Raw genomic sequence first — 23,287 nt, forward strand, 5'->3', positions numbered from 1 at the left:
CTACGGCCTCCTGGAGGAAACACCAGTGTTTGTTTGACCCATCCACCTCTCCTCATCCCACCCGTCCTGTGTGGAATGCTACTCATGTAGTCGCTCGCTAGCTATAGCATGTAGCATCAGCTTTGAATCAACAAGATTGAGAGCACGTGTTTGCAATTGCGCATTAACGTGATTAACCAATGATTTAACTTGCTGCTAGGACCACTGATTCACCAAACCTGCTTGCTTGCAGTCTGTGTTCCACCACAGTCCCCGACGCTGCTCTCATGATTCATTTTGTTTCTAAAGATAGATTTGATTTTGTAGCGAGTAACGAAGGTTTCAGGGGAAATGTATCGGAGTCAAAGTATCACTTTTCTTTGCAAAATGTAGTGAAGTAAAAGTCAACAGAAATATAAAGTGAAGTGAAGTTCAGATATAAAAAAAACAACTTAAGTACAGTAACGAAGTATTTCTACTTCGTTACTATACACCACTGCTAATTTCCCAATGACCTCCCGTGGGCCGGACGGCAACAGCTCGCGGGCCGGATGTGGCCCGCGAGCCGTACAATGCCCAGGTCTGGTGTCGACTGTAGACTGTGGTTAAGTGGAAAGCAGGGCCGTCCTTCAATCAAAGGATCATTTTTCTAAAATGAATGCATGTTGTCATTTCTAACTTGTTCAGAGGGAGATTTGCTGAAAGCATGAATGAACAAAAACTAAAACAGACACCCATAACTATGAGTATTGAGATGTGATATAGTCGCGTAAACACTGGAGGGCAATAGAGATTTGAGAACCGCTTCCTCTTCATGGCTGAAATGTGAATCAAGGCAAATTAATGGATACGGTAAGTAAGTAGAGGAGATTTTTGAGGAAAACTGCATAGAGTTAAGGATCTATTAGGACATCTTAATGATTTGTCCACATGTTGAAAGAGACAGAGAGAAACAGAGGCTGCATGAAGAAGTCTATGACAACCAGATGTATGTCTGCAGAGGGACACATTTGAGCCATATTTGAGTTTCTTCTGCTATTTAATGAGGAAGTGTTCCCAAATTTGTATGTGGAACCCACATCGCTGTCTAATTATGGGTATATATATCTGCTGTCACAGCCAGACAGGAGGCCATACTGTGCATATCCATCACATCCTGGCAGCTCAAAAGGGAATAGCACTGAGTTTGAGTGTTCCGGTGAAATGTTTCAGCAGCCTGAGGGCAGGCGAGGTTGTTTTAGTGAGCGTTGATTCCTGCTGCCTATCATTTTGAGACATACGCAAGAGACAATTTTATCCTGCCCACAAATTTAGGATGTCAATTAATGTGCAGCTCAAAATGAGCTACACCAGACAAAATAAAAAGTTAGTTTTACTGCAGATGGTGATGGGATTTTGGAAATGCTGCTATATTCTCTGGCCCTGAACAGCAGAGGTATAGAATAAAGAGAAATACAAAGCTCAAACAAACACTTTGTGCCAACAAGCTCAGCCCTACGTTCACCAAAAAAACTAAGCTCCCTCAAGAGCTATTTTACAGGTACAGCAACTTTAGAGCAATGTAGAAATTGCATGGCATTTTCTACTCGACTGTCATCAAAGAGTAAATGGAAAAGCGAGCCTTCTATCTAACATTCAGCCGTATCATTTGTTACCATATACTATGCACATATATCATTTATGCAACACCGTCAAATACAAGAAGGTGTCTAAATAACTACATTAGTCTAATGTTTTGAGGAGAATTGATGTTATTACCACACCAACATGTAAAAAACCTGGAGAAAACTTTTACACAGTGTCACCTCAGGTCAAAATAGATGATCAAAACATAAGGGATGGATACTTTGTTCATATTAAACTGAGAAAATGACGACAAAAGTGATTTCCTGTATTTCTGAATTGACCACCCGATACTAAATGACTCGCTACTGTACAGCAGCGAGTCAAGTCCCTGCAGCGAGTCAAGTCCCTGCACTTCAGGCCAGAACAGTTGGCTCAGACAATAGGCCACCAGGCCGTGCCCTCCATTAGTGCCGTTTCTGTGAGTCTCATGATGTTCGGAGGGCATTTTTGATCGCCAGCTGCCCTGGAAGTGAACAACAGGCGGTGAGGCTCCGACAGAGACAGACGTAGTCAATAAATATGGGGCTTATGTGCTCTCCTCCACAATAAACCGTACCAATATTTCAACATTTCTTCATTAGACTGATATTTGTGTCCTGATAGCCGACTGGTTTAAATGCATACTGCTTGTAACTGCTACGTCCCTGGTTTGATTTTCCTGGGGTCCTTTTGTTGCATTTCATATGTATCCTGTCTGTTCCTACCATCTGTCAATCAAGGCAAGAAATTATGAATACATATAAAAGAGATATTCAAAACATTTTGGAGCTTATCAACAGTGAACTGCAGAGACTGTGAAGTCAAACGGCAATTAACAACAACTGTCAGTTCAAGGTTCCCCAACCTAGGGGTCTAAAATATATTATTTTATTTGTTTCTAACTTTTCTGTTTTATTCAGAAATTCTGGATAATTCTACCTCCTGTCTAAAAACGATGAAAGGATTAGATATTCCTTCCTTTGCAGGTTGAAAACAATTGTCTACTGCACGTATAAGGCAAATATAACACTCAAACAAATGTATTTCCACAAAGCTTTAATATAGGCTGTATTTTTCTTACTTCATGAAAAGTTGGTGTTTTGTAAATACATGTTTTTCAACGGACAACATCAATATGAAGATATGAAGCCTATGACAAGGGGTCACAAGTTGAGTCACATAAAGGGTCCCAAGCCAAAAGGGTTGAAAATAACCAACATACAGCTCAAAATTCATTTTGAGCTGTATGAGGCAAAGGAAAAGCTACCAATCTTGAATGGAGAAAGGGAAAATGATGTCAAGGTTATGCCTAACTCTTTGACTTTGTAGGTGAAAATCTCTGTCCCCTTGCTGCGAGTGTTGCCTGCAACAGGATTTGGAAAAACTTGTCCACGCATTTATCTTCAGCAGACTGGACTACTGTAATGGTGTGTTTACAGGTCTCTGTAAAAAGTCTGTCAGAAAGCTGCAGCTGATTCAGAACGCTGCAGCTCGAGTCCTCACTAAGACCAGGAGGGTGGATCATATCACCCCAGTTCTGATGTCTTTGCACTGGCTTCCTGTCCAACAAAGAATTGACTTTAAAATCCTACTGTTGGTTTACAAAGCACTGAATGGTTTAGGGCCAAAATACATCTCTGATCTGCTGCTACCTTACGAACCATCCCGACCCCTCAGGTCGTCTGGGACCGGTCTACTTTCTGTTCCCAGAGTCAGAACTAAACATGGAGAAGCAGCGTTCAGTTTTTCTGCTCCACATATCTGGAACAAAGTCCCAGAAAGCTGCAGGTCTGCTGAGACCCTCAGCTCATTTAAATCAAGATTGAAGACTTTTCTGTTTGCTGCTGCCTTTAATTGAACCACATTCAATTAATATATTAATCAATTTCCTGCATTTCTGCATTTTACTACTGCATTTTATTTCTTACACTGTTCTTAATTGCTGTTAAATCTCCTTTTCTTTTGCATTATGTTTTGATGCTTTTAATGGTTTTAAAAGGACTGCACAATATATCGCCATTTCCTCCGGGACCGAGTTCGTGCAAGGCGTACACTATAAAACGCAGATCGGCAGAGATCTTTTCCAGACGTGGTTTGTGTGCGAGTAATTGCAGAATTGCGGCAGTGTATGGTTGATTGCGTGCAGCGTAATGTCTCAGGGAGACATCAATTATTGTTTCAATGTATGTTTTAAATCTCCTTTACTTTTTACGACTGAATTTTATTTCTTACACTGTTTCTTGAATTGTTTTTAAATCTCCTTTTCTTTTGCCTTATGTTTTGATGCTTTTAATGGTTTTATGTGAAGCACTTTGAATTACCTTGTTGTTGAAATGTGCTATACAAATAAACTTGCCTTGCCTTGCCTTGCCTTGCTGCCTCCATGTGTCCGCTTGCTGTTTTCATGACTGAGTTAACGAACGATTCCAATCCCCAGTTCCCCTCTCTCCCCGACAATGACTCCGTCTTTTGTTGACTTTTAATAATCAACTGTGTGTCCCAGCCTTTTACGTCTCTCGCCATAATATTGTAGATTGTTGTGTAGCTCGTATTGGCGGATAAATTGCCAGCCTGTGTTGTGTGCACCTCATACAGCTAGACACAGGAGTGGCTGGCGAAATTGCTCTTCCTCCTCCTCCTCACACTCCAAACTTTTCTGAAACTGTTCATCTCGTTACTGCCCCTCTTTAAACCGTCTGAATGCCATCATCCATCTCTACCTCCCACACCTTTACCTCCTCCTCATCTGTGTGTGTGTGTGTGTGTGTGTGTGTGTGTGTGTGTCGGCGAGAGCGACAGATAAAGACACACGGATAAGCACACAAAAACATCAGGCATTTGCATTTTGTTTAAACTTTACATAAACTCCAAGGACATAATAGAGCCTTTTCTTTCACTTTTCATGGTACAGCATTAATACTGTCCATTAGGAAATGGAATAAAGCGAATAAAGGAAATGAATAAGTTATAACCTTTTCCTTCACTCAACTACTGCAATGTTAAATCGAAGCAATCAAAGCACTTAATACCCATCCAGTCAGCTGGCCTGTGTTTACCAGCACAACACTGCTGCTTCCACAGAACTATGTGTGTATGCGTGTGACATGATGTCACTTAACCCTGTGCATTTGTATGCATCAATATGAGAACATGACTTTTCGATTCAGTGTTTGTTAAACGCAGCTGCGTGCTTTATTTATGAGTCACATGACAGAAGGTCAGAATAACTCTTTCCTTCTTTTTAAAAGCGAAGACCTTGAACCTAGAGTCAGACGCGCACACACACACAGTGAGCCACTCGGAGTTATCTCCATTTCCTCTTCGTGAGCAACACCTGGCTGCAGAATGGCAGATGCTGAATTACAAAACACAGTCTCAGCAAGGTCACTCTGGGTGCCGCTGCCCACCCACCTCCATCCTCATCACTCTGGAAACTGGATGATTTTAGGATGCTCCTCTGCACAGATAGGGAATGAAATACTGGTATGTCAGCTTAAAAGCTGCAACTCTACCTAGATTTATAGTACTGCCATTTGGTGATTGAATTGAATCACAATTGTTTTATAATGGCTTTAATTAGCACATTTTTTATATATTTTTATAAATCAAGCAAACCAATCACCACTCAACAAGACGTAGTCACTCATTACGCATAGAAGCTTTATTTGATTTTGCCGTTTCCACTTACAATAGAGTCACCTTTGAACAAATGTTTTTTATTTTTATTTTAACAGCAAAGGACTCTTTTCACACCAGAACATAAAGGCAACGACAACGGTATGGACCAGAGGAAGACACAAAGTCCTTACAACACAGTTTACAAGCCTTCAAAGTCTGCTTGTTTTCATATGCGTGTGGGTTAGTAGCAGTGCAACGTTTAAAAAATAGATCCATTTTGGAGATGTGTCTTAAAGGGTAAAATACATTTCCAGCTGAGATGCGCTCGTGCTCCTGAGAGCATTATGCAGAAGGTAACTTAGCAGATGCACAAACACTAATGGACCCTGTTGCGAAACAACAAAAGTACTGTTGGGTTCATGCACTTGAAAATATGACTAGAAGAAGCAGTATGATAGCTCAGTTAAGTTAAGAAATTATCGTCAATAACTTTGCAAAAGTTTAAATAATTTACAATTCATCGGCAGCATACTATTTGCAATTACAGTATGTACAAACTTCCCACGATATAAAACATTTGAACATGAAACCACACTGAAGTGAAAGAAGAACTGTTTGAACTGTAAAACTGGAGCTTGAGCTCCATATTGAAGCGTACAACACAAACAAAAAGACTTTCCAGCTGATACTCAGTCACTCCATCATGAGACTTTTTTTGTTTTGTTTTTTTGGCAGAGTTACTTACAAGACACATACATTCACAAATCCAAAGAGTTGAGTTTCTTGTCTTGGTTGTATGTTACCAAACTAGACAGCAATGTCTTTACAGAATACATTCTCAGCAGAAAACGCCACACCGATCATAACACGTGTGGATGTTTGACTCGTATGTGATGTGAAACCTTGCAAGAACAAATATTCCTATTTTCTTTCTGGGTGCCATGTTAAAGTACTTTTCCATCCTAAATGAAATACTGCAGGGTATATAGAATGACACCCATTAAACATGAATGAAAATGAAATTGAACTAAAGGACATAGCAGAAATCCGGGGATTCAGTAACATTCAGACACATGAAACACCGAATAAGGTAGACACCGAAGAGTTACAGCTAGATATTAAACTACCGGTAAACATTTACTGTATTATTTTCAATGTGTCAAAACACGGCTGTTACATCAAGACCCACTGACTCCATATGTATGATGTTTAGCCTCTTCTGACTTTAGATAAAACATGTCCGTGAGTGAGTGTGAAGCAACATTATCACCTGTTATTATGAAAGACACATACATCATGATACATCTCATGATGACTCATGTATACTGCACTACAGCAGTAAGGACAGGCGCACACACAGACAGTGGATACACTCTCGTACCCAGATGTACTGTATTTTTATACTTGGCTATCACGACTCAGCACCCACCAGAAAGTCCAATAAATGTGTCTCGTTGGATGCTTAACCATTAGAAATGACGAGTAGCATTGATTGCATTTCCTAAAGAAATCATTTTTTTGTAGGTTTCCTTGCAGCGACAGCTGATGCTCGTCTTGGAATTTCAAACATGCTGACATTGTTAAGATTGTTGTTTGGTTTAGATGCACCATAGCGTGATTGGTACATTGATCTCCACTTGCCGAGCTGCACCCTCTCAAAATGTCTGTGGTTTTGAACGAGCGAGGTAATGACTTACCGATGCACAAAGGTGTCTGATCAATGCCTAGGCTGCAAGCTGACTTCAGAGGAGACTATTACTGGGAGAAAGCCCCTTCAGAGATTACTGCTGAGGAAACATATGGAAGATGGTTCATTTATCGTCGATGTACTGACCAAATATTTTGTAATAACACGTTTTAAACATATTCTGCTGTTTGTCAGAGACACCTGCACCCCTGTCTAACCAGGGATGCATACTGTAATAATTATTTAAAAAAAACATCTTTTGTACAGGTTTGGATGAAGAACGGCAAGCTATTTAAACCAGCCTAGAATTAGAGTGGTTTAAGTTACATAAGCTTATTCTGCAACAACTTCTGAAAAAAACTGTCACTAGAATACAAAAAAGAATGTACCAATACACTGAGTTGAAAGTTGATATGCTGTGAGGAATCTACCCCGGGTGAAGTGGTAAGTCAGAAAACAGTGCATTTGATCAGTGGAAAATGCAGTTACTTTTACAGCACAGGAAGTAAAGAAAACAAACATCCTTGAGAAACAAAATGTTGATCCCCAAAATAGAAGAAAGAAAAATCGTAACCTCACTCTTCGTGCTCCAAACAAAGACCCGTGTCATTTCTCCCAATCCCAACTTCTCTTACCTCAACACCCTTTTGCCATTTGAGCTGTCAATTCACTATATAGCCCTAAATAAAGTGAAAGGAGCAGTGCAGCTCTCCTCCTGAAATAAATGCCAAAGAGAAAAGAGTGAGAGCACAGACCAAAGCTAGTGGTGATGACCGTGCTCCCCGTCGCCCCCTGTGGGCTCTCAGGTGGCATCATCTTCCTCGTCGTCCAGGTGATAGTTGAGGGTGATGACGGCGCTGATGAACTCACCGAGCTCCACAAAGTCAGCTGTGATAATGTTGATGCCGCTCTCCCCGGGTCTCTGCGATCTGATCCACTGCATCATGCCCGGTAAGGCCCTGGGAGGACGCATGGAAACACGCACACACACACACACACACACACACACACACACACACACACACACACACACACACACACACACACACACACACACACACACACACACACACACACACACACACACACACACACACACACACACACACACACACACACACACACACACACACACGATGATTCATGGTTGGCTGGTTTAACACAGAGAGAGGCATGCTGTGATAAAAGATCTCTGTGACGCAGGATGAAATGTCTGCAAGCCAGACACCAGCTGTGAGGACGACACTCTGAACACCTGCTGGACATGTTCATGTGAGCCGTGCAGCTGGGGGAGGGTGTTACTCCTGCAGATGCCTCGCCCAGGTTTCTACTTAGCAAAATTCTCAAGAGTTGTCTCCTCCTCATGCTCGCTTCCCCTGTTCTGTCGAGTTCTACGCTGGCAGCCTGTGTGGCAAAACGAATGGATGGAATTCTGAAGGATGCCGACATCAAAGTAACCAAAGGCCTGGTGAGAATGGCTGATAGTGGAGTTGTCAAATGAATAATTCATGCCAGGAAAATTGACATTTGTTGCTGCTGAGGCTTTTAACAAACTGGTGACACTTAGAGGGAGTTATATACAGACAAAACTGGGGGTAAAGCATGAAAAGAAAATTCTGAAGCAAAACTGAGCAGGGGAGATATAGAAAGGGAGGATAAGGATGAGAAGCATCGCCTTGGGTTTGTGTCAGCTGTTTAAAAAAAACCTGAGGTTAGTGTCAAAGGCCTAGAGATACCGACGAAAAAACAACATGCCTCTGGATTTAGTTATAAAATGCTACAATGACTCACATATGACTGTTTATGTGGGTGGGTATGTGTGCACATGCAGATGAATTTTTGTATTAAGTTGTTTTGTTTCAACCATGACATTTCTGTGGCCTCTGGTGCAAAAGGTGTTGCTTTAAGTTTGGTTCCACAGTGCCTGTGCATACGTTGAATAATGCTGTTTGCCGTGTTAACCCTGCATCTCATCCAATTCTACTGTCATACTGAACATGATCATAAAACATTTTTTCTGTCTCTGTCATACATAAACAGTGGTACACACCTGTCTGTGATTGTCTCTCTCAGTCCGCTATTCATGCCCTTCATCACAGTGCTGGCCTTTGGTGTCAGAACCACCTGGGAGACAAAGAAGGTCCCCTTCCTCCTGCAGGAGTCACATCACGTATTCATAAGTTATTTTTCTGTTTTTCTTTTCGTGTGTGTATTTGATCCAGTTTATGTAAAGCACCTTATGACATCTGCTGCAGAGAGGTGCTAAAGGAATACATCAATGTTCCACACAGGGGAGAAAAACACTTATTCTGTCAGGAAAAAAAACAACAGAACTATTTCACATGCAAATTTATGTCAGATTTTGAAGATTGCTTCCTATTAGCAGTTTCCTTTACGTGAATGTATTAATGTGTTTTAAAGGGGAAAAATGTGGTTTTACCTGAATTGTGGCGCGATCGCAGAAAAGCAGGGCCATACCCGGTTTAGGTCTAATCTAGTTTATAACTTAGCCATTGGTGTGTCACATAGCCAGTAATAACTTGTGCATTTCATCCGAGTTCCCATCCTCTTAGTTGACTACAGCAAATTAAATTGTAAGTCATTATTTCCTGAACTATGAGCAAAGGATGAGCATATGACAATAAATCAAGGTCATGGCTGATTGACCATCATGGTTAGATCACATTAAGTCCCATTTAACCTCATGCATTAAATAAAATAAAAGCAGAGGCTGACCTGCGGTCAGTGACAGACGCCTGGAGAAACTGAACAAGCTTCTCTGGGTCGGTAGTGTTGGCCCAGGGAGTGGGCATCATCTGCCCTGGCCACAGGAAGGGCACTTCCAGGGCATTGGGGTGGTGGTAGAAGACAACCACCTGGTACTCCTTCTCCCACAGATACTGCAGAGACACCTGGAGATGGAGGCATGTGCTCAGGTTATAGGTGACAAAAGAAAAAAAGAAAAAGGTGATGGGTGTTGAATAGTAAATACAAAAGAGCCCCTTCTGTGCTGAGTGACAGAAAACATTTTAATAAACAAGTAGCTGAGGTGGACTTGGAAGTTTGTCTCGTAAGCTTTATGAATAAATGGATATAATTGCCTGATATGATGCATCACTACGGCTGATTATTAAGCAGCTTTGGTTCAATATTTGGTTCTGATTGACCATATACATCGTTAGGTGGTGTAGTCCCTTCAGAAGAGTGTATATTGCATGAGATAGATCACTACGGAGAAAGGGGGTATACTATGTATTTCAATGTTTATTGGCTAATAGCTGATTGTACAGTAAATTGACAGTATTAGAGGTGGATATACTCCAAAAACCTACTCCGTATACCTGCGTATATATACCCTCCACTACTCCAATACACAATTAACATTGGTATTTCTGAAGAGAATCTGTCTTTTATGTCTAATCATAGAGTATTGCTAATCGAGAAAAGAAACAAAGGCGAAAGAGTAAAAACACAAATTTTATTTATATTTTAGAGCTACTACAGGCTAGTCGAGAGGTGCAGGAAGACTGAAGACTACCTGCCAGAAATCCCATTCCTAGTAAATAACGAATAGCACTTTTGTGCAGATCTATATACCTTTTTTCATAAACAGCAATATGTTTACATAGCTATGGTTGCCGTTCTGCCACAGTGTAGCGTATGGACATGAGAAACACATCTGTTGGTTAAATCTCTGCTGCAAGATGTTCGCTGGACGAGTGTAGGTAAATCAATTAAGTTAGCAACAAAAAGAAAAAACCTAGAATAAATATCCCCTGTCTGATTAAAGGGAGAAGCCAGGTAATAAGTTGGATGGTGTCTAAGGAGGTGGCTAGAGTTGAAGTACAGGCCGTTTCATCTTGACCCCAAGATCCACATAGCTCATTCATTTAGTTTTTGATTCTCCATCATTCATGCTTATTATGTGACAATGAGCCTCCAGCTGTATATTATCCCCTGGGTATTTCTAGAGGTAGAGGGGTGACAAGGAAATAGTAGAAGAGATCTACTCAAAGACAAAGGAATGGACGAGAGGGGAGCGAGGAGTGAATATAATAGGTGTGGAGGAAAGAACACCATTCATTTGTCTTCTCTAAACACCACCCGAGATGCACCTACAGCACTGAGAAGACTTATTATTGTAATCATTACTTAGTCCAAGAATCGACAAGTCACTATTGTCCTTTTCCTCATACACTCTATCTTCACACAGCTGTAGCACCTGACAGGAAACTATGATCTTTGGTGTTGATTACGACTCCTTCTTCCAGGTTTCAGAGATACACCGTCACCTCGGGGTGCGGGGAGGGAGGGAGGTGGATCAAGTGGTGGAGGGTGGAAAAAAAAGGGACTGAGAAAAGCGGCAGAGAGACAAATCTGAGTGAGCATGGGAGCACTTTTCTACTCAACTTCCATGCAAAAGGGCATACTCTGTGTGAAAAACAATGAACAAATATGAGGGATGTGATAACCATCATTCTGCATCTCAAGACATCAAAACATAGAAATCATTGTTATGCTGCACTGAGAAAACTATAATTTTCAAAAGAACACACACAGACACACACACAAAACGAGAGGCTGATTCGTGTTCTTTCTAAATCAAGCGTTGTTGAGTTGTGAGAAGCATCTGGAATAAACGTTTGAGGCCGGCTGGCAGCTTCTACAGTACCTCCTGAGCGAAGACGACTGGGCAGAGCTTGTCCCCAAACACCTCTTTTAACATGGCCACCAGCTTTTCATGGTGCAGGTTCTGCACGCCGTAGAAGTGGTTGAAGTCCAGGAACACAACCTCTCTGGCATGAGACGACAGGAAACTGCTGATCTGCTCTAGACCTTCTCTGACCTAAAAGAAAAGCACAATAATTACCAATACATGTAGAAATAATTTGTTTCATGACACAATCATATGAAATATAGGCACATAAAAGACTGGAATGTACTTAAAATCTTTGAAGGACCATGTGTGAGTCTGCACTCTCACATAAGCTGCCACAAACAGCTATAAAAACATCACTTAGCAACCACAAGCATTGCAAAAAGATTCATCACATCAAAAACCAGCAAAGCTCTGTGCTGACCGTGGCACTGAAGAGCCCGTGGGCGAAGAACAGCTCGTTGTCGGGGTCGCGGGGTTTGGTGGAGATGCGCAGGTCAAAGAAGCGGATCCCAGCCTCCAGCTGGCTGGTGAAGTTCATCGTCTGTGTAGCTAACCACTTCCTCATTAGTTTCTTGGCCACCGTGCCAAAAACAGAAACAAAGTTCTGCACCGTCTCTGGCTGCTCGGGTCCCACCGGGGACGCCTCGTCAATGTAGAAACTGAAGGAATCATGGGAACCTGGAGAAGACACAAACATGAGGACGCATGCAGGTGTTGACTGCTGTAGGTCTTATTTCTGCGGCGGGACACAGCTGGAAGAGTGGGGTCAGTGCTGGACAACATCATGGCAACAATACTGACAGTGAATAACAGTATTTAACAGACGAGGTCGCTGAACTACTGCTTGCACTGAGATGCACCTGAACAAGCTGACCTACCATTACATTTCTGGCACGCCACCTATAGTGCTCATTATCACTCAGTAAAACATCAGAAGATTCATAAATCTTCTGCAGAAAGTAGTCCTGATGAAACATGATGTGAAATTTTCCAAATGTCATTTTCCATTGCCTCAATGCTCAGAAACACATTTACATCCACCGCCACTGTTCTGGAGTAGCAGCGGAAATGTCAGAGATAAGATATCTTAAAATGTCAGCAGATAAAACAAACTATCAGAAAGGATGAATACCACTTGTTGTGATGTTTTATTTGGTTAAACCAACCCTTTAATCAAAAGCTTATTCTAATTTAATTCTAGGAGCTGTATCAAGAGAAAACAACTAAATCCCATCCCACTAGTGGCTGTTAAAATGACATTGGACCAGAATCTGTCAATATATCGATGCTTTCCTAGGTGACACTCGATCCATGGTGAGCTCTATAAGCTAGCTAAGTCTGAAGGTCATGTGTCCTTCCATTCCTGTTTGAGAGTAAGACAAGTGTGTGTGTGTGTGTGTGTGCGTGTGTGTGTGCGTGTGTCCAAATTAAGCTTAATCCAAATTAAGCTGACAGTAATGCTGGTATCTTCCTCCTGCTGGTATCTTCTCAACTGCAATCAGCTTCGTCACGTTCCCTCACTCAAACCAACATTCCCCCTCCTCTCCTCCACCAACACACACACACACACACACACACACACACACACACACACACACACACACACACACACACACACACACACACACACACACACACACACACACACACACACACACACACACACACACACACACACACACACACACAGGGCCTGAGTTTGACCTGCAGCTATACGCTCCAGTGCCAGGTCTTCTCAGTCGGCCCAGAGAATGACCATAAGCAGGTTGGACAGTTGACTCCTGGGGGCAGGGCAGCAACCAGCATCTCTACAGGCTCATTGGTAGCACCACGGTCGCAACGTAACAGAGTATGACCTTAACCGGTCACAACAGCTGGCTGCGCTGTTTTTGCAGAATAAAGAATATCGTTGTGTAACTAAAACACCGTAATCATTATCACACTATTGTTTTATTTATCCACTAATCTAGTTATTTTTTTCTTTGTTAATTGATTAAAAATGCCAAAACATGGTGAGAAATAATCACAATCACATATTTGTGCATTACTAACGAGCATGCGTGACAAAACGACATTATGCTCTACTGCAGAGAGGACAAACAGCGACTGAAGGGCCGAACATTGTGCAAAAGGTGCGTAACATCCATTAGGAACCGGCAGAGAAAGCTGCGTTCGATCACAATCGCACTGCTACCTGAGCTGTGAACATGATTTAATGTTGTTTATCTTATAAAAACATATTTGCTCCACTTTAACGCTGGGGCCGTGTCTCAAGGGCAACACATTCATTTAGAAGTCTCAGGAAACACTTTGAAACGAACTGTGCAGACGTCGCACTTTCATCTTCATACAATTATTTACATCTAACAACATCGTGCTTCAGACATGAGTCATTTCCCTTTTAGTATCGTCTACTGGAACTAACAATCCACATTTGTTGGACAATATATGATGTTTCCACAATTTCTTTGCTCTTAATATGTTTAACTGGCAGAACATTAGACAAGCCAGTCATCTCTGCTGCTACAGAGCTTACTGAAGGAAATCCAAGTTACTACTTCCTGTGTGGCCTCAACATACAGTGAACAAACTTTTCCATCTGTGTCAAAAAAAAAACTCATTTGGTGGTAAAGGCTTAAGGCTTGCATAGTGATTATGCTTTGGTTCACATTGATTTAAAGGGCCATAGTCCATCATTTGGAATGACCTGCTTACTGTAAACAACATCCAAACTCATGCAGTTCGATAGGTTCAGCTTTGATAGATGTGAAGCTCCAACATATTCTTACTCCTAACTCGTCAAAATACCAACGCGTGTTCAGTGGCCCTGAGACGCTATGTCTCACTTTGTTTCCTTGTTACTCTCTTCCATCTTGTTCGACTGGCGGTGCGCACAAAGCCCGCATGCATTTCCGATGTGGGTGAATTCTTTTGAATTTTAGAATCGAGATGGATGTCCTCCTGCTGGAAAACTCAATGAGCTGCTGTGGTGAGGCAAGAACAGCCTGTGGAGAATCCATACCTAATCATTTCTGCCCGTTTCTTAGATATTCTGACAAAAAGATTTCCTCCAGCGACTTGTAACATTGGAAAAATACTTTGCTGTCAGTTATAAAAATACATGAATATGCACCTGGTCAGACAAATTGACTTTGGTCAATCTACAGTTGAGGTAAACAGAGATTTGGGTGGTTTGTGACTTACCTCCCATTTGCTTCATTTCTCAAGGACAATTATTTTTTTTCTCTCTCTCTCTCTCTCTTTGTCTTTCTTTCCACCGAACTATTTTCTCCTGCGTTGTTTGTTTTGAATCTTACATCCTGTTTTCCAATGGACTTTAAGCCGACTGATTTCCTGCCCCTGAAGCATCTCACTGCACTGCCAGTGTTAATCCTGGCATATGATACCATTCATCCTCCTTGTTCAGGGGCTTAAGTGGCAGCATAATGGTCTCGGGACTGACGGACAGATTTACAGTTAAAAGTCCTGGGCCAGCCTTTCCCTCTGCCCCAAGGGAGCCGGCAAGACTGACTGAAGATGCCTTTTCTGTCAGGGATTTGTTTTTATTGCCTTGGAGGCCATCTTAACTCAATCCAATTGCCTTCACCCTTTCCCCCTGGCCAAAGGTATGCTATTCATTTCTTATGGTAAAGCCATAAGCTGCTACAGTCAGCCATTGGAGAGGGGTGGTATGGCTCCCATGAGCCCTCTCATGTAAATATGACCCTGAGGGCTTTTTAGCATCTTTGAGGTAAAGTAGTTTTTCTGTCCAGGAGTTTGTTTGCTTTGAATAAAGTCAAACATGTAAAAAATGTAATTTTCTCTGATAGCGAATTAATTCATTTTGGGTAACTGCTGTCTAATTTTGAATTAGATGCTACATTTTGTACGAGTCACTGTATATATTGAAACAAAAAAAATGTAAAAGCAACAAAAACAATTAATGTGCTCAGTATATCTTGGCTAAATCATCACAGTAGTATACCATGACAATTTCGTTCCTCATAATACAAGATTAAAATAAGATTCAAATCAAATGTGTCCCTTTTCCAAACTTGTTTGATCACGCATGTTACAAGCATGTGTAATATAATAATGTAAAAAAATGAGTTAGGCCAGTTCAACAAATAGTGTTAAAGCTGCATTGATCAATATTGTTTCTATTAACATTGAAACAAATCATTATGTGTCTATAAAAGGGGTAAAATAAGTAATTTATTAGGAGAAAAACATGTCTGTTTTGGAGTTATTCTGCCTCCAAAAATCGATTGATGGAGTTTTAAAAAGCCAGAAGGAAAAGATGTGGATTATTTGTTGACATAAATCATTAGAGAGCAAATGTAAACACTTTGGCTGGTTAAAAATAACCAAAGCTTAGTTGATTAATACAAGCAACATGGAACTTTAAATTTACATTTCGTCCTTGTGCACACCTGTAGGACACAGATACGGTATAATGACCATCCAGTTTAATTACTATGGTAGAAAAACAGCCGTTCCCTGCAGTAAAGCTTGTTTCATGGTGAGAGAACCACTGAGAAACAGATTCACAGTATCTCTGGCAGCACACCTCTGCTGACCACCTCAGCGTCCCGAACGTGTAGCGTACTGGCAGTCTGCAGCACTCACCATGCAGATCTAACAATAGCCTCAGAAAAACAGCCCATCATGTCTCCCGCTGATCAGCTTGAGGGATGGAAAATGATAACTACCCCCTGCATCTTTCCCTCCTTCTCTCCCTTCAATGACCTCCATCTTTAATCTGCTACCGCTCCTTCCTGCTCATCCCCCTCACCTTTTTCCCCAATTAGCAGAGTCGAGCTGGCGCAGGTCATCTGACTTGTAGACTCGATAGTTTGGCACAGTGTGAGGCAAAAGTGGCATATGGGACCAAGCACAGAGAGACGAGTCACGTCTGAAAGCAACCATGTTCTTATCTCACAAACAAGGTGATGTGGACCAGCGGAGGACTGGCAAGAATATGCTCATGAAAATATGTATTCTTTTTATAGAATAAATGATAGAACCACAATGCACCTGGCTGCTGGGAGGTGTCATGACTCACAGCAAAATAAACTCACATGGTCAAAAAGTTATGTTCAATGTTGCCCTCGTATCATCAACAGCAACAAAAATGAAAATCTGACTGTATTCAAAAACCTTTTGTTTGAAAAAATACATTTTTTTATCTGATTCTGACAAAAGCTGTCTTTTCACAGCTCTTCTCCTTTTCTGGACACATTTCAGTCAGCCTTCACAGCAGAGCTGAGTCAGCTTTCCTCCGGGTGACAAATGATTTGTTGGTGTCGTTGGACTCTGATAATCACGCGGCTTTAAATCAGTGGGAGCTCTCTATGACAATCAAAGAGAAAAGAACAACCAATTTTGCAATATGTGGTAATCATGTTGGCACTCAGGATCAGGCTGTGATCAGCTAAGGACAGGATTTATTGTTCACATTTTGTCTTCCTCCGTCTCTGCGGTGTCCCACAAGGTTCCATTATAGTGCCCATTTTCGTCCCATAGGATATGCTTGCAGTGGGATCTATTTAAAGAAATGAATTAAATAAATATTTACTAACACTTCATATCCTGGTTACAATGAGAATATGCAGCCTCATGAAACCTGCTGTACATCTTTTTATGACCCTTTAAATTCGAACTGTGTCCTGAGTGGAAGGGTGTATTTCACCTGAGAACTGTTGAGAAATTAAAACCGTTTCTCTCTTCTTTAGGGACTCGGAAACATGCTTTTATGTCTTCACTTATTGATTACAGTAAGTCTTTGTGTGGGAGTCAGTCAGTTGGCCTTGTCTCGACTGCAGCTTGTTCAGCATGCAACAGCGAGGCTACTCGAGAAGAAAGACCATCCCTCCCCCCGTTCTGGCTTCTGTTCATTGTCTTCCAATTAAATGAATCCTTTTATTGGTTTTTAAAGCACTGCATAATTGGACACCAGTGTACAATACATTTTGACCAATGTTTCCAATCCAATCTAAACTCGGGGTGATTGAGCATTTCCTATTTCTGACTAGGAAACGGTTTACACCTTACTATAAAGTGTACTGTGCCGTACGCGCTTTTGAGTGTAAAAATTGGAGAACGTTACTTCCTGTTATTTTTATTTTTATTCAAATTGTCTAAACCTTAGCACTTTAGTCAGCATTTGTCCTCTTTAGGGTCAAATATCTCCACTTGACGAAATATTAAATTCGTGGCTGGTACTGGTATGTTGCATACATACTGTACGGAGTTAGGAATCCTTGCTTAGATTAGCTGGCACTTCACCATTAGTGCATAATGAAACAAACAAACAAACTGACTAACCATTTAATCATCCTGACAAAAGCAGTTCACGGCAGAAGTGACCATCCATGATCAGTGAATTCATATATATACTGTATAATGTGACTTTTGAACTGTTTTTACTCGAGATTGGCCAGGTAGATCTCAGTCAAACGTAACAGCAAGAGGACAGAGATAATATCTGTCATATGCTACCTTGAGAGTCTATAATGGTTTATGTGTATGGACATATATTTTCCTATCATACACTGGTCCTTTGGCTGCATTAGTTCATATCCAATTACTCTAAATATGGAAAATAGATGGCATTAAAATACCATCTTCTCTGTCACCGCTAAATGTTATGATAAAATCATCACGAATCATACAGATTGTATACTAATGAGTACAGCAGGCAACGCAGACACAGTGGACTGTTTAGCTTTTAGGCAATAGCAGAGCACCATGCCATAACATCACCCCCACATGAGTGCTCCAAATTGCCAAAATACTTTGGCCTGTATCATTGAGGCTGGTGAACTCTTTTTTTTTTCCTGTCAAATAAATAGCATCACTGAATTACAGGCAACAGTGGGCGGATGCCAAGGATTGTATGACAGGAATCTAACATGATGAATATAATATCATTTCAACTCAAAGGAAGAGTGAAACTTGTGGAGGAAATAAAGCAGTTGTCTCATTTGTTTCTTGTCTGTCCCAGTTTTATTTCAGCTTGAAAGGCTTGTAATGCTGCCTTCCAAAATGAGATAAAGGGATGCAATATGAGAGACTTTTGAAGGAAATCAAATATATACTGCAATAAGAACACATCGTTTTTGCTAAATAAACTCATTAAATCCTGTGGATTTTTTTCTCTCTCGACAAACCTTACACCAAACTAGTGCACACAAGCACAAGAAAGTGCAAAGAATCTGCGGATGTTAACAGAATCAGCATCTAAATGGAGGATAGACAGAGAGCAGCTGAGCTGCAGGCCGCGGGGCCAATAAGAAGTAATGATACCTAATTAAATGGGATAGAGCATGTTCCCATGCTGGCTTGGCATGGTGGACTGTGACATGTCACGTGATTTGGCAAAATCACAAGCATGAGGTAATACACGTCATCCTGCTCCTGTCGATCAGTGAGTATTTGATTACATCTAATGCTGTGTCTTAGCATCCTTAAGAGCAGTGGACAGCGCTGGTAATGCCACGCCTCATTGGACTCAAGGTCCAAGCCATCTGCAACTGAAAAGCCATCATTGCACATAAACACACCACAGCAAGAGATGGAGAGAAGGAGAGGAGGGAAAAAAGAGAGCGGGGAGCGCGGAGGATTGGAAATGCAAGAAAATGAAGAATGAAAGAGCTTTGTGTGGAGGTGTGATAATCACTAGGCAGCAGATATGGAATTAGCTGGCTGCTAATAGGCCATTCCATCACTCAGATGAGTGGTGGGCTTTAAAACCAGCATTTCCAATTTGAATGGAGTTTAAGGAGACCTGCACACCGATTGGCTGAAGGTCTAACAACTCATTTTCTATGAGATGTGCTGTGCGCACAGACTGAACCCATCCCACTCTCCTCTGTGGCCACCACCCCAGTACAAACGCCAAAAGTCCCACATAATACAGAGCTCATGGTTTATGTGTATTCTTAATCTTTAGAGCAGCTCTTAGTCATAATTTTGTTTTACCCATTATCTTCTCCTCGGAATATTATAAGGACAAGCAAGACAGCAGAACATCACAAGAGGATGCGGAACTGTTGAAAATGCATGGCACTGCTCACGTTGCGCAACAGGTTTTACCCTTCGTTCTAATGAGGTCAAATTAAACCAAAGCCATATTTAGGTTGTAAGGGTTGCCAAGAAAAACATCAAAGTTTGCAAAGCAATACAATATTGTAACTGTTGAAACTCACAGCCTATTTATATATTCCTCATTTACTACGACAGCTCCACGAAATGCGCGCGGACAGAAAGACATGGACACACTCCCTCACCTGATTACACTGGGGCAACGTAAAAGAGACACCTACCGGGAATTGCCAGGTTGGTGAGCGGAATAGTGTGCATGCTCTGCGGTAAACTTGCCATCCAGTCTGCAAAGCGCATGTCGCTTCTCCCGTGAGACGAAGCCATGCTGCCGCCGTGAACAACGCTCCGTTCTCCCGGACCGGTGCCTGCGCCAACCTGGAGTGCTCTCTCTCTCTCTCGCCACTCTCCCTGCCGCTCTCTCTCGCTTTCTCACTGTCTGTCTGTCACACACATACACACACACACGCACACACACCAGCGCAACAGAGAGCCAGTCCACACACCCCTGAGCAGTAGACCTACGCATCGGCGGATGCCACAATTACGAAAATGGGGTTTGTTGGATCGATCCAAATATGGCAACAGCTTGTACGCAATGACACTGTTACACGTTTCAGTTTTACAGTCACATAATCCGACATAAACAGCAGCCTACCATTAATAATTACAGTTTGCAGTGTTCTTTTAAACGATACGAGACCAAAATCCACGCATTTTCTTCATGTTTTATCGCATGGCGGCAGAACACCAACCGGTGGCTGCATGTTAAACATAGTGGGACAATTAAGCTGTGCACTTGACTCGATTTTGAGCATTTCAAACACACACGAAATATTTGAATCTGATCATAAAGCCACTTGTTGGAGCAGTGGTATTTGTTCTGGTATAATATGCAGGTATATCCTCAGTATGACATTATAGAGATGTCCATTATCTCATTCCTTCTCTACAAAAAATATATATATATGTAAAGTACTGGCTGAAATTAATGTTAGCGCTAAATACTGGGATTGAAAGCGAATTCCCAATTGACCTAGAAGCAAGTCTGAGGTCATGTACTTGGCTGACATGAGAGCCATATGGCAGGGATTCATTATCACTGCAATTAATATGGCAGTGATAATTGCACAAATAATGGTTGTGTTTCTGCATTCTGAGGTGAGGTGACTTATAGGAGGAAGGGTTGGTCATTTGTAATAAAAAATGTTTTTGCTGCACTGCTCATGTTCAAACATATTGGTTTGAGTAAAAGCCTTTCATGTTTCCCGTATTCCCTTTTCATAGCATTCCAGTACCCGCATGAGAAATAAGTTACTAAATGTAGGCTTACAGGGTACCACTCGCATTAACAGCCGGTGGCAAAAGCCCCCATCGCTTTCTTTCATTTTTCTGCTTGATGACCCAATCCAGTTGATCTTCTTGAACCCAAAAGCCCACTGGCTGAATTCCCCAGTTATGTAACAGCCCTCAGGTAATGTCAGCGCCTCTCTACTCGAGTGGGGAAATCACATCAAGAATGTCAATGCAAGCGCACCCTCCACATATAGAAAGCTCTAACCTGTGGAGTGTCAGAAGCCATCACTCTCAAAGCCATTTGCGTTCAATCATTGTGTGATTTGATGAATCATTTTAACAAACAAGTCAACTGTTGGTATTGTTTAATACTTTTTAATCAGAAATCAGAAGAACAAAAAAAAAAGCATTTTCTTTCTTTCACCCAGCAAACAAGGTTGTATTGGATTTTTATATACAAATGCAAGGGGAGAGCAAATGCCTGTGTAAGAAATACGAAGCTGAGAAACAAAAAGGGTTTTACATGGTGGCAATGATTATTGTTCCAAACATGTTTCAGTCGGATCCTTATTATTACATCTCACAAAATGTATCTTACATTAGATTTATAATCCAAGGACATTTTTGTAACTTGGTGTATCACAACCTTTATACAGCTACAATACAAACATCTATGCAGAATGAAGAATCACCTCAACAGCACAGCTCTCTACATCAGCTCTCTACATCAGCTCTCTACATCAGCTCTCTACATCATTTTTGTTGATATACTTAAAATATTATTATTGAATTCTTGTATTATTTTTGTTCAGTAGTGCTAGTGGCGTAGCATTTTTCTTACAGAACATTTAGATAGTATTCCCTGTTTTCCACGACACTTTCATGTGGCTTATTTGGTAATAACTGCACAAATATTATAGTCAAAGATGCTTAACGTAACGGTGTAATAGGCAACAACATAATGTTCCCTAACCGTTTGCCAGATCAGATCCTTAAAGAACCAGGGAACCGAACCAAACAGTTCTGTTTAACAAGCATATTTGACCCGTCTGAGGCTGCTTAATCACCAGCTGTTTATCACAGAGAAATAAAATTGAGTGTCACACAAACCAAAAACACAGATCCATTGCCACCCCCTTTTAGATTTGCTGCATGGACCTCAGGTTGGGAGACACCTAGAAGACACCAGACAGATCACAAGGAAGTCAAGACATGTCTCATGGTTCTGAAGTTAGGAAATGAAATATAGCGCTGGTAGCCAAACTGTAAAGATACTTACTTCAAAATCGGTGCCAGTGCATGCTTTGATATCCTCAGGAGTGAGCCCCTCCCATACTTCTATCAGAGTCAGGCCTTTTGTCTTATCCACATCAAACACGGCCTGGCAAACACAAACGGGGCAGGAAAAGAGGGAGATGACATGTTTAGAGAAAAAGACGAGGGTGAGCGATGAGACACAAAGACAAAATGGCGAGAATGAGCATTTCCTTAACAGATGGGTTTGAACCCCATTATGTGTGGTCCCAGAGGAGGATGCAGGAGTCTCAATTTTCAAAGTGATTTAAAAGAGATGACAGCACCCTCCCACACCACTTCAGTGTCATCCATAGACGACAAAATAGCTGCAATTATTTGTGAAATTGTAAGTGTGGTGAAAGAGTGGTCCTCAACTCCATGAGGTTGGACCACTACAAAGTAAAGAGCAATTACATATTAATTGTGGTAATAATTTTAACAGTTGAAACAGAAAAAAAAAAAAAAAAATCTGTTGGATTCACGAGTCCCTGATGAAATAGTCATAGCTAACATCAAGAAGGAAGGGAGGGGAGTCAATGTTCCCTAAACAACATTTAGTTGTCCTCAACATGTTTTTTTCTCCCAGTAAAATTCATACAACCTCTTGAGAAACTCTAAAGATGCCAAGATTTCCAATAACCTGAACTAAAAACACTAGATTATTTCATGCAGCAACACTCGGTGGAGAGTGAAGCATCTCTACAGCGTCCATAGCTGACAGTCAATTATCGTTATCAATTCTGGTTCAAAAGTGGCATTGTGAGTTTCTGTTCATACCTGTGATCACACTTCTACAACAACCAGGGAGTTGTGCATGTGTTTTGTGATGAGTTTTCCTGAATATAGACAAATCCACAAGCAATTATTGATTAAGCCGATTCCAAGATGAGCTTGCACATGGTTTATGCACAAAACCGAGTGTGCACGATAAAGAAATGAGGCTCCAGGAGATTTCCACATGAAATGCTGTACATGGGTAAAGGCATCGCTCCTGTTGAAGAGAGTGGGAGGTGGAAACCTTTAGCAAATTACCATTAAGAATC

General features: G+C 41.3%; 2 protein-coding genes across 2 annotated transcripts in view; both read right to left on the reverse strand.

Moving 5' to 3' along the window:
* Positions 1-5,263: 5,263 nt before the first annotated feature.
* plcxd3 (phosphatidylinositol-specific phospholipase C, X domain containing 3) lies at positions 5,264-20,003 on the reverse strand. The gene is made up of 6 exons (XM_079269549.1): positions 19,877-20,003; positions 11,971-12,227; positions 11,562-11,735; positions 9,626-9,801; positions 8,940-9,041; positions 5,264-7,848 (listed from the first exon to the last, which is right to left on the reverse strand). The coding sequence occupies exons 1-6, from the start codon at positions 19,977-19,979 to the stop codon at positions 7,692-7,694; spliced, it is 969 nt and encodes a 322-aa protein (XP_079125675.1). The 5' UTR covers positions 19,980-20,003; the 3' UTR covers positions 5,264-7,691.
* A 1,295-nt stretch (positions 20,004-21,298) lies between these two features.
* Positions 21,299-23,287, reverse strand: part of oxct1a (3-oxoacid CoA transferase 1a) — a 38,440-nt gene continuing 36,451 nt past the window's right edge. Inside the window, exons 16-17 of the mRNA XM_079270836.1 lie at positions 22,228-22,329; positions 21,299-22,123 (exon numbers count right to left, since the gene is read on the reverse strand). Coding sequence (XP_079126962.1) covers positions 22,088-22,123; positions 22,228-22,329 — 138 coding nt within the window. The 3' untranslated portion in view covers positions 21,299-22,087. The remainder of the gene's footprint in view (positions 22,124-22,227; positions 22,330-23,287) is intronic.

The sequence above is a fragment of the Melanostigma gelatinosum genome (assembly GCF_949748355.1).
Source record: "Melanostigma gelatinosum genome assembly, chromosome: 6".
NCBI lineage: Eukaryota > Metazoa > Chordata > Actinopteri > Perciformes > Zoarcidae > Melanostigma > Melanostigma gelatinosum.